A 16,898-nucleotide genomic window follows, 5' to 3' on the forward strand; every position below is an offset into this window, starting at 1 on the left:
GACTACACATCATGACCAAACCCACAGAGCATACGACGCCAGGCGACATACAGATACCTAGAGTAAACCATAGTTTGGGTTCTAACGACTTACCAGTGTAGGACTGTAACAAATGCGGCGCTCGGGTGTGGGATGTCGGTTGTAGGGGGAGCTGTAGGTATGTGGGGTAAGGGAACAATCTATCTTTTCTGCTTAATTTCAGAGAGAACCTAAAGCTGCTCTGAAAGATCAAGTCATTTATTACATATGCTATTACAAAATAGATTAATATTAAAACTATAAATTTACTTTCAAAATTTTATATCAAAATTTACATTAAAAATTTTGATATTTACATTTACGTTTGGAAAAAGTGGAGCTCCTCTGACAGAAGCTGTGGCAATAGAAGGAGGAGGGTGGGGCGAGGGGGGTCAGCCCTGTCTGTGCCTCCCCCCTGAGCGTTTCTTTGGGACCTGGGAGCCTCAGGACTTGGAGAACACCAGAGACCTAGAAGGCACACGCTGAATGACTTAGCAAGGCAAACAAGGGTTCTCGTGATCAGGCCTGGCTTTCCTTCCAGGCGCATATCCTTGCGCTTCGCAGACACCTTGCGTTCACGATACTCTACACATACCCCACAGTTTCCCCAAGTACCCACTGCTCCATGCGGTGTCCCAGGCTCACGTTGCTCCGTCTACCCGGAATCCTTCACCCTCTCTCTCCATTTGACGACTTCAAGTCTCAACTCAAGCAGCACATTCCCTGTGAAGTTGTCCCAAATTCTTTAGGAGACTCTCCTCATGCTTGATTCATTTTCTTTTCTCCATTACGGTATGTGCTAAATGTAGTGTCTGTTTCCACATGCCCAGCTCCTATGACTCTGGGAACAGCTGGAAAGCAGGATCCTTGCTGCTTTCATCTTGGTATCCCTGTAACCAGCAAAAGGAATCTGTGCGTGCGCATGCGTACCCACACACGCGCTCTGTATTTTTTTTTTTTTTTAAACACTGTCTCCCCTTTGGAGACTCATTTACATGCGGGACTTCATAGACACCTAAATTTTTTTTTTTAAGGGCTTTTGCTTGAGTTTTCTAGATTCTTCTGACTAAATTTCTTTTGCCATAGATACTATAAGATATTTCTATGATTTTTCACTACATTTCTTAATTTATATTTTCTTAGATGATGCTATTTCTTTAAAAAAAATTTTTAATATTTTTTCATTTTAGAGAGAAAGAGAGAGCACAAGCAGGAGGGGCAGAGGGCAAGAGACCTTCGAGCAGATTCTGTGCTGAGTGCAAAACCCAGTCAGGGCTCCATCTCACGACGCTGAGATCACGACCTGAGCCGAAATCAAGAGTCAGATGCTTAACCAACAAAACTATACAGGGACCCCTAGTCTATTTTTTAATTTATATTTATAGGTGATTTCTTTCAATGATAAATAGTGAATAATTGTTTACCATACAACACATTCTCAAAAAAACTAAGGTCAGAGTCTCTCAGATAATGAACCTTATTTTCAAACTCAAGTAAATGGTAACAAGATCAGAGCCATCAATTAAGCAAATGTCACGTTCCCTTAGATTTATGGTGAATGAAGACCAACCACCCTCGCCTCCCAAATCATCATTCAGGAGAGTCAGAAAACCTCAGACATCAATAGCCTTCAATATCTTTGAAATACAGTGAAAGGCGGCACAATTTGTCGCTATTACCTTTGATTCGTTTACTACTGTCCCTTCCCTGGTCGCCACACTTTCATTCAATAGGAGCCAAGAAAGGCTCCTCCAGCCCTTCCCCAGGGTCTGCCCATGGCTCTGAATCCCACATCACCAGGCTCCCATGTTACAGTCACTTAACCACCCTTAGTCATTCTCACTCATGCTTTGCACATTTTAGCTCTGGCTTTACTGTCACTCTCTTCAATATTAGTTTTTCTTTTTTAAAAAAAGATTTTATTTATTTATATGAGAAAGAGAGAGAGAGCACGAGGGCATTTACGGGGAGAGGGGCAGAGGCAGAGGGAGAAGCAGACTTTCCACTGAGCGTGGAGCCAGAGGTAGACTCGATCTCAGGACGCTGAGATTGTGACCTGAGCTGAAACCAAAAATCAGCTGCTTAACTGACTGAGCCACCCAGGAGCCCCTTCAATATTAGTTTCGTCACACATTTTAGTGATTTCAGTGACCCCAAAGATAAGCCCTCCCTGCACCTTCATCTCTCAGTTTTTTGACCTCTCCTCTCAACTGATCTTGTCTTCAGCACTACTCCGGTCACCCTCTACCAACGGACACACCTTAGACTCGTCGCTACCCAACACTGAATACCTATCATCTCAATTTCAAGCATTCCCCTTTCTAACTACCCCTTTTTATCCTTCGGTCTGTTTCTACCGCTCTTATTCCAACACTCCTTGGTCCCTTTATTTGCACGATTCATCGGTCCTACCCATTTCCCACTATCCCTCCACCTCCTCATTTTACTCATGGATCATTTTCCTGGCTCTAGTCCTCATCTTCCTCTCTGCTCAGTTTGAACTCTGAGGCCCACCATTATAATCACCCTCTTCCCTAAACTCTCAGCTTCTTGGCTTCTCTTTTTCATCACATGCCCTTGAGAAACCCCATCCTGCGGTTGCAGGAAAAACACCCAGCCACGGAGACGGGCTCACTTTAGATTTGGTAGCATGAACCTCAAGCAGACCCGTAATGCTCTCAGACCACTGTGATGCATCCCTCGGTCTATGTACTCTTCTGCTTTCCTGGATGTCCTCTTTCTCATCCAACTTTCAACACCACCTTCCCATCCTCACTAATAGCTGGTGACCTTGCTTCTGATTTCTACTGAGAATACAGCAGCAATAAAAGAAAACTTCCACGAGTTACCACCATAGTCAACCACCCACCACACTCAAAGCCCATGTACTCGGCCTGCTTTCACGATACTGTCGTCTTGTGTCTTGAGAAATCATTCTAGGTATTTTTCTGTCTTCTCCTACATCATTTTTTTTTCCTTCTCAAAAGGACATCCTCATCAGCATATAGATATGCTGTCATGTCTTCCATGTGTAAAAGCACTCTCTCTGACTCTGTCCGCCTAGCCAGCTGCCCCTCCTTTCTGTTTCCTCTTACAGAAATAGTCATCAAATGAATAGCCATCAGCTATTCTCTGGAACCCATTTGCTCTCTTGAACCCACTCTAATCATGCGTGAGCTCTCTACCCCCAAACAGTGATCTTTTAAAAGTCATCAGTGACCTCCCTGCTGCAACACAATCAATTCCTGACCCTCATCTTGCTTACCTATGCACCGCCTTTAATAGGGTTGGCCACTCCATCCTCCTATTAAAGTTTCTTCACCTGGATTCCAGGACTCCACATTCTCCTGCTTCTCTGCCTGCCACATTGGCCGCATCTTTCCACTTTTCTTTATTGACTGTTGCTCATTTTCCCGATTCCTTAATGTAGGACTTCCCAGGTCTCAGACCCTCTGCTCCCATGTGTTATCTCAACTCACTCCCATAGTGTTCTCGTCCAGTCTTGTGGCTTAAACAGCATCTACATGTTGAGGACTTTCAAGTCATCATGCTCTTAGCCCACATCTCTCTTCTAAAGTCAAGATTCACATGTCCATCTACCTACTCGACCTTTTTTGTCTTGGATATCTAACAGGTATCTGAAACTTATTACATCCCAAAAATCAATTTTCTCATCTCCCCCTTTCTAAAGCTCCCCTTCTTCATTCTCCCACACCCCATTTACTGGGAATTCCATCCTTTCTTCTGTTCAAGAAATCCCCTCCCCTGACCGCCAGTCATCTTTGCCTCTTCTTTTTTGTCCTCTGTTCCACGAGGAATCAAAGATCCTGCCAGCCTCTGCCTCCAAAACAGAGCCATAATCTGACCACTTCTCATCATTGCCTCAGCTACCATCATAATCTAGACTCTCTTAGGTTACAGGAATAGTCCTTATGGTGTGGAAAGACTCAAACACCAAGGCTGCTTTTTTCCATATCTGGGAGAAATCTGGAAGCCTTATATCTCCTCAAGTCTCACACACAGACATCACTGTTTCAGATCATCCTCATGTTGTTACCACTGCCATCTCAACTTACTCTTCTTTAAATATTTACATTTTCTGGGAGGAAATTTTATATTTATACACACACACACACACACACATACAATTTGTAATTTGTCCTGAGAGTACTTAAGGTACATTATAAAAGTACATAAAATATACAACAGTATAGAAAAATAAGTAAGTAAATTAGGCAAAGGGAAAATAAGGATAGAAAAAGATTCAGATGAAGCTACAGGTGAGGTGAGCATGCAATGCATACAAAGGTTTTCTTCGCATTTGCTACACATGCTACACATGAAACACATAAATTTCTCCCTCTAAGGTGTGCTTTAGTATCAGATTTATTTCTTCTTGATGGACCCCATGAGGCATCATGGCCACAGCGCCCCTTTGGGTGTAAAGAGGGAGAAGGCTGTGTTGGGCAGGAAAGGCTCAGAGGAAGTGGGTCAGTTCTGGTCAGGAAGCCCCTCCTCACCTGAGACTGGGTCTCAACGTGATCCCAGTCACTCTTTTGGTGTTCTCCCCAGTCTCCCACTTCCCAATCACCCCCGCCCAACATACACACACATACACAACTCACACACACACACAACACACACATGATATACCCCTGGTACTTACCAAGACCCAAGCAAGAAACTCTGAGTCCTGATTTTCCAAGATTCCTGGAATAAAAATAAAGCAACATATGGTCATGACTTTCTCAGTGAAACACACTGAACTATGAATACTATTTCTCACTTTTGACATTGATCTTGACTAGAGTTGTGATAGAGGCAGAGCTGCAGGTGCAGGTCTATGGTCTTGGGAAGAGTCTTTCATCTCCATTTGGGGGATAGGAGACTCAAAGTGTGCTCAGGTTCAGCACAAGATGAAAACAGACCCCCCAAAATGCAGCTTTTCAGCTCTGAATGATCTTTATGAATTTGTTTACAAATTTATTTTCTCTCTCTTTCTAGAACATGAATTCCTTAAGGGCAAAATTTGTATCTCATACATCAACCAGTCATTCCTTATTCATTTATTATTCATCCGCAGAGCCTGACACACAGGGGATCCTTAATAAATATTTGTTGGCCAAGTAACTAATAAACTGACTTCTAAAACAGAGTATTATTACTGATGGTTGGATTATTACAAGAACAAATTCAAGATGATCCTTTAGGCTGTTTAAACTATATTACAGATATCCTTTTACTTGCAGTGGGGCCATGTCCTAAGAAACCCAGCCTAAGTTGAAAATACCATAAGGTGAAAATGCATTTAATTCCTCTAACCACCAAACATCATCGATTAACCTAACCTACCTTAAATGTGCTCAGAACACTTATAATACCCTACAATTGGGCAAAATCATCTAACACAAAGTCTTTTTTTTTTTTTTAAGATTTTATTTACTCATTTGACACACAGAGATCACAAGTAGGCAGAGCGGCAGGCAGAGAGAGAGAGAAGCAGGCTCCCTGCTGAGCAGAGAGCCCGACGCAAGGCTCCATCCCAGGACCCTGAGACCATGACCCGAGCCGAAGGCAGAGGCTTTAACCCACTGAGCCACCCAGGCGCCCCCAAAGCCTTTTTTATAATAAGGTGTTGAGTGCCTCATGTAATTTATTGACTACAATACTGAAAAAAAAAAAAAAAAAAGAGTGGTTGAATGGGTATAGAGCAGTTTTAAGTGTATTGGCTGTTTACCCTCTTGATCGCAGGGCTGCCTGGGAACTGTGACCTCCTGCCCAGCATCATGAGAGAGTAACCTACCATATATTGCTAGGCTGGGAAAAGATTCAAATTCAAAGTTTGAATTCTACTGAATGCACATGGCTTCCCCTCCATCACAAAGTCAAAGACCTTAAGTCAAACCATCAGAAGTAGGGGACCATCATATTATTTTTTTATCAAAGGCTACATAAAATTGCTACAAGATTTTTGAAATGATAGGTTTCCCCCCCTCATCCATCCTTTTGCTTTTCACCCCTGAAAGCTTGTCAAGAAGAGGAAATACATTTCCACTCTTTAAATAGAGAACGAGGAGCGTTAGTCTACATGGTAAGGTATCCCATGGAGACCTACCCCCACCCCATCTTCCTGCCATCTGCCTCACAGCTGTCATGGAAGAGATCAAAGTCTCAGAGAGAACACCTCCTAGAATTTTATAGGGGTCTAATGTGAGGAGGTGACGCTTAAATAATCGAAACATGGTAGCAAAGTGTATCCTTTACCCTCTGGTCAGATGCTCTTCTGAGAACACTTCCCACCCCACCCCCGCCCCCTTACTGGCCCCACCTCTTCTACCTCAAGTGAAACAGCACAGACATTTCCAACTGCTGCTGAACTCAGTTCTTCCAGGTGCTCTCTCGATGCTTGCACAGTCTGCTGTCTTTAGAGGTAGTAACTACAGCGATCTCACTTTTGCATCTGTTTTTCCCCTCTGTTTATTATTCTTGTCTATAAAATGCCACCTAAGCAACACATTTAGTTTCATAGCCTCGTCCAAAGTGCATCACGTTGCAAAGAGGTGAAAGATACAGGTTTCTGACCTATTGTTGAAATTAGCCAGGGAAGCTTGGAGAAATCACTTCCTTCCTCTGGGGTTCAATTTCTTCACTAGGAAGATGAGCTATTACACATGCCTGGGCCATTCACCTGGCATCAGGTCTGTGGGACTGGAACATGACAATGTATGCTAAGGCGTCATACAGCAGACAAATGCAAAGCATAATTATTTTGGGTGCCTTCTGACTCTGCTCCCCCTCTCACAGACCTAGTGTTACATTTTCCCATTTGAAGCGGGTTAAAGACACCTGGAAGGAAACTATTGCATAAAGGAATGTGTGAAAAATATTTTGAACTACTAAAGAGGAGAGAAATTACTGGACTTCTCCCATGAAAATCATTTGCATGAGAAAGTATTCTTTTAGTAGTTTCTCAGAAAACCACAGAATATAAAATCTGAGGATTTCTCTTTTAGTCTTAAAGTCTACTGATTTTAAAGGACAGGAATCTAGAACAAAAGCTATATAGTAGGGAGAAGAAAAAAAGACTACACCAAAACAAACAAACAAAAAAAAGTAAATATATACATAAATACAAAATACTTAAAAATTAAAATATAGAATTTAAAACATCAGTACAGTTCACCCTTGAACAACACAGATTTGAACTGCATGGGTCCACTACATATGGATTTTTAAAATAAATATAATACTGTAAATGTATTTTCTCTTTCTTATGATTTTCCTAACATAATCTTAGTTTGCTTTATTGTAAGGATGCAGTATATAATGCATATAATATACAAAGTCTGTGTGGACTATGTTATTAGAAAGTTTTCCAACCAACAATAGGTTGTCTGTGTCTCTGACCTTCACGTTGTTCAAGGGTCAACCACATAGTGTGTAGCAGTCTTCCAGGTAGAGATATTCAACACTGATGCACCAGTAAAGACTTACTGGGAGGCTATCATGTTCCATGCATTGGGCAGGTCATGGGAATACAGAGAGGAACCCATTATGGTTCTCACCTCCAAGGAGTTTTTTATCCTCTACCCTTTCTTTCTTTCTTTACTTAAGAATTTATTTTTTTGAAAAAGAGAGAGAGTGTGTACAAGCAGGGGGAGCAATAGGCAGAGGGAGAGGGAGAAGCAGCCTCCCTGCTGAGCAGGGAGCCTGATATGGGGTTTGATCCCAGAACCCTGGGATCATGACCTGAGCCATAGGCACATCTTTAACTGAGCCATCCAGGTGCCCCTATCCTCTGCCTTTACTGAAGGGCACAGAAAAGCAACCATGTCATTATAATACAGTGGGGTGTGTCCTCGCCTAGAAGTCTTGGGGGAAAATATGAAGGAGCTATCTCAGACCTGTATTTGTGTCACTATGTAGGTGTCATGGAAAGATCCTAGTAAGGATTTTCATGTAATTTTAATCTTTCCACAATTTTGAGAACAACAGGGAGTACAGAAAACTATGCAGAGTGAGAGATTTTCCTAGCAAATGAAATAGGGCAAGGTTATGTTGCTGAGTACTTACCAAGCAATGTCCCAGCACCAAGGTGGGGAAACCTGCCCTATTTTCCTTATGACAGTGACTCAGGAAGATGATGATCACTCTGCTATGGGTTTGGAAACCCAAACTTGAAATACTTGAGAATTGTCAGCAAAAACAAATTGCAAAATAGCAAGTACTAAACGTAGCCCACTTTCTTGCCCCTGATGTTTAAACACTCAGGCCAGCTTTTCTGGAATGAAAGCCTTAGAAGATTTTGTACTATGTGAAAATTTTCCTGACAGACAAATATTTATAGAGAGGTGATAGATCCCTCATTGAGTCTCGGTATTTTTATTTTAACTCTCTCTAAATATCTTCACCCTCTAGAGGGAATGGTTACCAAACTCCGTTGGTTGGTTCATTTTTTCTTTTTAAACATTTATATGGCAGAGAAAGAGAGAGAGAGAGAGAGAGAGAGCGCGAGCACACAAGCAGGGGGAGTGGCAGGCAGAGGGAGAAGGAGACCCCCCACTGAGCAGGAAGACCGATGTGGGACTTGCTCCCAGGACCCTGGGATCATGACCTGAGCCAAAGGCAGACACTTAACTTACTGAGCCACCCAGGCGCTTGTTTTTAAAATGAGAGTTTGTTTTTAAAGCGGTTGTTTTAAAAGCGAGAAGCATTTTCTGTCGTTAAGTCCAGATATGGACTTGACCAGATATGGACAAAAGCCTTTACTTTGTCCAGGGTTGAGTCTCTGTGAGACTTCTACCATGTAAGACATTCTCAACACGTGATGATGCTTCTCACTCTGCAGATGTAGGAGATAGGAGGAGCTAGCTCCCTCCAGTTCAGCTCATAGAACTCCAACACAATTTCTGTGGTTACCCATGGTGCCTCTGCATCCTTCTGCCTCTGTTCATGTCTATACAACACTAAATGGAGATGTGGCAATAGTCCAGCTATTCTGACCCATTTAAGCTTTGCTGGATAACAGGTGATAGGTAGGTAGAGAGAGAAGAGATGATAGAAAACAGAAGCCCCAATACTGGACATATTTGATCTAGTGAGTACAAACTATATCATCAAAAGCTTGTTTGCATGGTTGTAACACCAAATAATGGCAAAGTTTACATATCATGCTAGGCTCTAACAGATGCCTTGGAACCTTCTCCATCCCACATATGGAATTTTCATGACTACTTCATGATGTCATGTGACTGTGTGCAACAAAACAACTTTCTAGAATTTCATTTTGTTGCTTAATTCCTCAGCATTCACACAATTGAGACTACATAAAAATTCTGTAAGTACATCAAATTCCTAATTAGATTGAATCCCTCTCCCTTTTGAGTCAAAATAGTCTCATTGCACCGGTTTACCTATTTTATCTGTGTCAGATATGCCAGAAGGAAGTCTCACTGTGTTCATTTTTAGTATCTGCTCCTGTTCAACTCAAAATAAAAGCTCCTCTTTCCCGGGCAAACCTGGCCTGCTCTGCTGCTAATATTAGAAATGAATGACATCAGTATGGGGGCACAGGACACTTAGCTTTGTCAGTCAGATTCAGGAAACCCTAAATCTTAAGTCAAAGCTTCAGTAAAGAGTTATCTGGAAAAGAGATACAGCTTCCTGAGAACACCAAGGTTGCCTCTCCCTGCACTCCCTCCCCCAACCCCCTGTGGGCAGGTTCATCCCCTCTGTGAATACAAGGCTGAACTCATCTTAGGCCAATGGTTAATTCTGTGACAGAGGCAGTCAGAATTCCTCGTGTCATTGTGTGACGCATCCATCAGGCTTTTTAAAAAAATTTTTTTTTTTAAGATTTTATTTATTTGACAGAGAGATCACAAGTAGGCCAAGAGGCAGGCAGAGAGGGGGGGAAAGCAGGCTCTACGCCAAGGAGAGAGCCTGATGTGGGGCTCGATCCCAGGACCCTGAGACCATGAGCTGAGCCGAAGGCAGAAGCTTAACCCACTGAGCCACCCAGGTGCCCCAGGCTTTTTTTTTTTTTTAATTTTAAGGCAATAATGGTAAGAACTGAAATCAAGCATCAGGCCCAGTCTCACAAGCCACTGTGAGGCTTGTAGCTCCTTTACAAATCACAGGTGCTAAAAGCAGAAACCGGCAGCACAAATGTCTTATCTTAAATTGCTTTCTCCTGAACAGGTGTGTCTTAGACATTATTCCCAGTTGTAAGCTGCTCAGAAAAGAGGAGCAGCTCGCTGACATGGGTACCTTGCATTTGACCAAGAAAGCAGCATATTACCTGGGACTAGCGACATGACTTAAAAGTATGTGAGTTCAGTTTGACTTGTTTTCATGTGCTCAGGTCATTTTGTCACCTGCTGTCTCATCTGTTGGAACGGTTTTACTAATCCCTCTAAATCACATTGTGCTAATCTGTGGTGCCCCCACCAGGAAGCTACTAGTCAAATCTGGGGTACACGGATTTTTCTTTTTTATTTAAAGAAATGTACATTGAACCTTCTTTGAAAAATTCAGAGCCAAAGGCATGTTCATCTGTTGGTCAGCTGGTTTTGATAGCTGCATAAGAACACAAATTTTGACAGCCATAAAGGTGACTACAAATGGTAATAACATTTAGGAGGGCACCATTCATCTCTGTTGAGAAGCGAATAATGACTCATTTGGAAACCACCAGGCACAAAAAATGAAGTAGCCATGCATTTTGAAAACAGACACTGACAAGCAGCACAATGAAACTTTGTTTCATTCTTACTTTCATTTAAGTAGCCACAAAGTAGAATAGGATTCTATCAGATTCTTTGATTTAAGCAGTTAGGTCATTTGTCAGTTGTAAATTCCAACTAGATTCATATTTTCACTGAATATACAAAATCATGTGCTAACCTGTAGATTCTAGAAAGGTCTAGAGAAGTATGGCAGAAATAGACATCCTGTAAGTAATTAATTGGTTCAACAGTGGTATACCAAGGGTCAACCACACACTAAGCCTTGTATTAGGGGTGGGGATGGGCTGAGGATCAGATAGTAGCTTTTCTCACAGAGCTTACATAATAGAGGGGGAAACAGATACTAAATTATTAGTTAGTTATTTAATTAAATATAATGATTATTATTTAAACATTCAAATAAATATTTAAATAACATTTAATATTTAAATAATTAATATTAATAATATTATTAGTAGTAATAATTTAATATTTAATAATTAATTAAATTATTTAGTTAATTATTTGATAAAAGAACACTATGCCCTCAGTATACAGTTGGGATGTTGGAGAAGCTGACCTGATCTGGACAGTTAAGAAAACTTTTCTAGGGAAGCAGCATTTAACTTGAGATCCAAAGGAGGACTAGAAAATAATTTAATGAAAAGAATAGGGATTAGCCTTCTAAGCAGAGTGAACACGTGCAAATACTCAGAGGCTGGAAGGTCACTGAAGAACTAAAAGAAGTACAGGCCAGTAGAAGAGTAGAGTGCAGAGTCACTCCGGGCGGCAGCCGGGAGTCACGGGAGGAAGATCAAACAGCATCTGACAGGTTAGATTATGTTACGGATTTTGATCTGAGTATGAAGGAGTTATGGAAAACCACTGAAAAACTTAAACAAAGGAAAGGATTAAAAGGAAGACAAAAGGAGGAGTTAGAAGGCTACTCTGTGAACCCTGATGAGAAATGACTGTACCTTGAATTCTGGTTCGGCAGAGATAGGAGAATGGGGAAGATTCCAGGTATTCTTAGGCAAAATCTAGAGGACCTGGGGTTTGACTGAATATGAGGGTGAAAGAGAAAGAGAAGTAATGGGCCATTCTCAGATTTTTGACTCAGGTAGCTAGTAAAGCCGGGTGCTTTTCACTGAAGTAGGTTCATTCAAGAAATGGAGGGTTTTGAATCACTTTTAGGCATTTGGGAAAAGAGATATGCATGAGATATCCAAGCTAGTTGCCCGGAGCTCAGAATAGGGAGAAGGTGTTCTGGGTATGGAAGTTAAGAGGTGCCAAGGGCTGGGGCCAGCTGCCCAGGGAAAGAGTGGTCAGAGAAGATGGCCAAGGCCCAGCCCTGAGAAGCTCCATCATGCTAGGTGGCAGAAAGTGTGTTGACAAAGGAGACGGAGGAGTGGCGGAGATGGAGAAAGGCAAAGTGTGGGTGTGAAAGGCAAAGGTGGGGACAGTTTCAGAGGGCAGGAGTGGCCCGCAGGGCTGAGGGCTGCAGAGAGATCCAGTCCCCGGAGGACAGAGGAAGGCCCTTTCCTGTTCAGCCCTGAGGGGACTGCTGTGAGCCCGCAGCAGTCATCTCAGCAGCCCTGGGGGTGGGAGTCAGGCTGGCGCCCCCGACGCGCAGGCGCAGGTGACCGTGCTAGCTGCCGGTGACCTTGCGCGGGTTCCTTAGGCTCTTTAAACTTCTTTCCTTAGTCATGTGTGCAGTTATTAATAGACTACTACTTTTTTATTTTTGATGATTAAGTGAGAAAATATGGATGCAGCGCCAGTCCCAGCATGTTTCAGTGTTCAATAAATGCCAGTTGCTTTCTGCCCTTATTTCTTAGAACTGGTGTTTCAAACATGGACTCTGGTGGGGTTCTGGTTCTGGTACTGAAGCCGGTAGGAGGCCACCTTTGGGACTGGCAAGACCTGCTTCCCCGACCTTTTGAACTTCTTTGTGCTTAGACATGATGCTTAGACATGGCAACCATCCTGAATCTATTATATGCAAATCATGAGTCATTCTGCGAGAATCATTAGAAAACTGGAAAATGGGGGGATAGAGATAGTTATAAGGGAGACAAAAGAGAAGGTGGCATTGTGTTGGCAAAGGTAGTTTGAGAAGTCATGCGAATCTGAGGAATTTCGAATGGTTCTTCTGGGATCCCCAGGAGCGGGGAAATGGAGATGGGACAGAAGGTTATGTGGATAGGGCTACACAAACTTAGGTATTCTGCAGGTGGTGGGGAAGGGGGGAGGGGGTGGAATTGAGAAATGCTCCTCCATGTCTAGTTACTGCTTATCTAGAAGTTACTCTGCTTTTACTGTGTCAAAGACCCAAGACCTCTAAACACCTGGAAATAAAAAACTCAGAGTTCCAAATCAGAAGAATCTAGAATCTTTATCTCAGGGGCATAGAATTTGGAGGTTCATGAATATGAAATGGAAACAAGACTTTTCTCTTTTTCATTAATTTCTTACCGAAACTGAGCATCTCTGGCAATTATGAATGTAGGCAGCAAATCACGGAAGTACTCACATCACCTGTGACCCTGCCTCCAGTAGGAATTACAGGCATTTCAATGTCACATCACAGTTGTCTCAGAGAGCTCAAAAAATTATTTGCATTCACCATTTACACTCATCTTCCTTGGAAATTGTGGGATTCGTCTTGCCCTTAGAGCTATTTAATATATTAGTAAGGAAATGCATGTTTTACTAAGCTACAATTTAGATTTTAGATATTTTGAACTGTATTTCATTTCAATTTAATTGGAATTCTGTGTACTTCATGTTATGTACTTAAAAGCTCTTTTTCTGAGGAGTCTAGGCTTCACTGGACTGCTAGAGGGGCCTCTGCACCAAGACTCTTGGATGCAAATAAAAGATAAAAGTTGTTTAAAAATGCCTTTGAGCATTCATCTGCCACAAAGTAATGGAAGTTTGCAAGCATCTCTTTCAAACTGGGAGCAGAGACATTCCTGAAAAATATTTGAAAGCAAAATTAAATACGGCAAACCCCACTGCTCCTATTTCAGATGTGTATAATGTTGTTGAAAGTGTTGATGTTTTAGTGTATCTATTTATTTGTTTCATTTTAGTTGAGTCAAAAAATATTCCTTAGGCTCTTACTGGATTTACTTCCAAATTCAGGTCCACTGCTTGTGTTATCTCTGCTTGGATATAAATCCTTGACTCTGAGGTCTTGCATTATAGGCCCTACCCACCCACCCACCTGCAGACGTGGGGACTGCGGCGCTTACCCACTGGGAAAGGAGAGAGAGGAGAGGGGAGGATTTGCCAGCCTTGGGGCTCTGAGGCCTTAGCAAGAAGTGGCTTGTCTCGTGCACAATATTTCTTGTATAATAGTTCATTTTCCTGTGATTTATTGCTTCAGCCATTTCATATTCCATTTCATGCATCTGTGCTTGTTTGAATAGAAAATGATGTTTCTTCCTAAATCTTTAAGCTGGTCTGTTGTCTCAAAGGTGTGCCATGTCGGTCCCAACATGGGCACGCTCTGCTGTCCCAGTTTAAAAGGCCCGGCTGTTAACTATTGCCAGTCACTTACACCTTAGTGTGAAAGAGATGCTAACCTTTTCCCCACATCACCTTGGAGAGATTTGAAGGAATAATCAAGAAAGAAAGCACTAAATATCTGAGAGAGATGGAAGGGGAAATGAAGTGGGCATTGGGAGAAAGAAGGAAGCTTGATGAAGGAAGCAGCCCCCCCAAAGGGGAGAACGCACTTTGCCCCTTCCACATTTCATCCGGGATCACATCTCTCCTCGTGACAGAATAATCATACTTTCTTATGAAAATATCATACTCATACTTGCCATTTCCAAAGCCAGGAAGAGAAAATCGAAAGGTTTCAAAGTTTTCTTCCCCCAGTGGTGACGAGTTATTTTCAAAGAAATTCCACAAGATGAAGTGAAGGTAAAGCTTTTCCTGGCATCCAGTCTGTGAGAGAGCTATGATTCGTTTCCACTGTAATGAGCTGTGCAGCTTTCAAAGGCAAAAGGAAACAAAAAAGCATCTGAGGTAGGAGCTACACGCTCCACATCTTTGTGGTTCCCTATACTGTGGGCGCATCTGTGACTTTCTCAAGAGAAAGCCAAGTCAGCAACATGATGGAGACCGAGGTATGGACCTGACTGAGGGGAATGTTGGTGTTTAGATATGCACTTCATCAAAAGGAAATGCTTTCAGCCACAATGCACGAGTTTGCCTTTCACTTTCCTTGACAGAGGAGTGGAAAGGTAATGTCTGTTTTCTCTGTGTGTTCGCATCTTTTCCATCTGCCGTCGGGGCAGGGCCATACATCACAGTGCATATTACACTCCTTCTGTACCAGGCTGTTTCTCCTTCTAGACTGAGTTCTGTGAGGGCGGGGACTCTGTCCAATGCATCTGTTATTTCCAATGCCCAGCCCTATGCTGAGGGCAGAGTAGGTGTGCAGGGCTGCTCCTGGTGGGGGCTCTGAAGCCACTGCTGGCGGTAGTGGAAGAACGCATCATCATGTGTTTGCTTTGCTCCTGTTGGCCAGCAAAGCTCTGGAGCTGACTGGCAAACACTGGCCAGCGTCGTGTGGTGGCAGAGTCCAAGGCAGAGCAGAGCGCCTCTACCAACCTCCTATTACTGAGACCTCGGGAAAGTTACGGAATCTCTCTGTGCCCCATCTGTTCCTGGTGATAATAACAGCAACTACCTCAGAGGGCTGTTGTGAGGATTAAAGCATTTAAGGCAGTGCTTGGCACACGAGAAATGCTCTCGAAGTGCGAGCTGTTACCACACAGATACCACACGGGTTTGAATTCGAGCTCTGGTCCTCGGCATCTTGTTTCACTGCATACAGCTTCCCTCTCCCATTCGCCCTCCCTGAGTGGAGGGACGACAGTCAATATTGAGAGGACTGTCACTCTTCTTTCAACCAGTGTAGGGTTAGGACTGCTTTTTCAAACACCACAGGAGGCTGGTGGTTAGGAAACTGCTTGGCAGGATGCGTTTGATCCCCACTTATACCTTCCATCTTCCCCTCTTTCCGTCTCCCCCACCAGCTCATCTGCGGTCACTGGGAGGGCCAAGTCCTGTCCTCTGGTATTTGCAGCAACAGAGCCTGGAACTGGGCTAGAAGGGGAGTCAGGACTGAGGTCTACTTCTGTGTTCAGTCTCAATCTTACTCTTTCTTCCCGTCAGCCTGGAATTTAAACTACTTCCATCCTAACTAGTCCATAGGCATTATCTGGTCAGATCATGAAGCCTAATTGCCTCCTACCTGCTCTTCCACCCCTAGATTCTCTCCTGCTCTTTGATCATTCTTATCACCTCTTTATGTATGCAGTAACTACTGCTCATGTCTTTTTCCCTTTCTCAGTTACCCAGTACTTGATAGGAGCCATGCCTGATTTATGACTTACTACCTCTTTACACTTTGCACCATGAGGTACAAATAAATATTTCACTAAGTGAATGTTCAAATGACTAAGTCTGAGAAGCCTTTTTTTTTACCTCCCTGATGTGAACTTCCAGAGTTACTTATTATTTTAGTTCTAATTGTTTTGCTTTTAGAGTGACTATTAAGATTTAATCTGTCCTATTCACAGACAGCATGATTGTCTCTGGAGAAAAATCCCAAGGAATTTACCAAAAACCTCCTAGACCTATTAGTAAGTGAATTTAGCAAGTGTATGCCTAGCAATGGACGATTGGGATTTGACATTTTAAAAAAAGCAACAGTATTTACAATAGCCACCTAAAAATGAAATATGTATTTATGCATCTGTTAAAACAGGGACAGTATCTATATGCTAAAGTGACAGAACACTGTAGAGATCAAAGAGGATCTAACTAAATGGAGAGATATACCCTGTTGATGGATTGCAAAGCAATACCGTTAAGATGTCAATTCTAGTCAGTTTGATGTTTGAAGTAAATATAAGCCTAATTCAAATCCCAACAATATGTTTCATAGATATCAAGGTAATTCTCAAATATATATGGCAAAGTGATGAAGCTGGAATATGCAAAACAATTTAAAAAGAGCAAAATTGGGGGTACCAGAGTGGCTCAGTCTGTTAAGCATCTGCCTTCAGCTCAGGTCATGATCCCAGGGTCCTGGGATCGAGTCCCACATTGGGCTCCCTGCTCAGCAAGGAG

General features: G+C 42.6%; 1 protein-coding gene across 2 annotated transcripts in view; it reads right to left on the reverse strand.

Annotated features, from left to right (window-relative positions):
* KCNAB1 (potassium voltage-gated channel subfamily A member regulatory beta subunit 1) overlaps positions 1-16,898 on the reverse strand; it is a 389,892-nt gene that overhangs the window by 108,193 nt on the left and 264,801 nt on the right. For both annotated transcript variants that reach the window (XM_032344007.1, XM_032344012.1), the window contains exon 2: positions 4,685-4,728. In XM_032344007.1, the coding sequence (XP_032199898.1) occupies positions 4,685-4,728 (44 nt within the window). The remainder of the gene's footprint in view (positions 1-4,684; positions 4,729-16,898) is intronic.

This window comes from Mustela erminea, chromosome 1 (genome assembly GCF_009829155.1).
Source record: "Mustela erminea isolate mMusErm1 chromosome 1, mMusErm1.Pri, whole genome shotgun sequence".
Classification (NCBI taxonomy): Eukaryota; Metazoa; Chordata; class Mammalia; order Carnivora; family Mustelidae; genus Mustela; species Mustela erminea.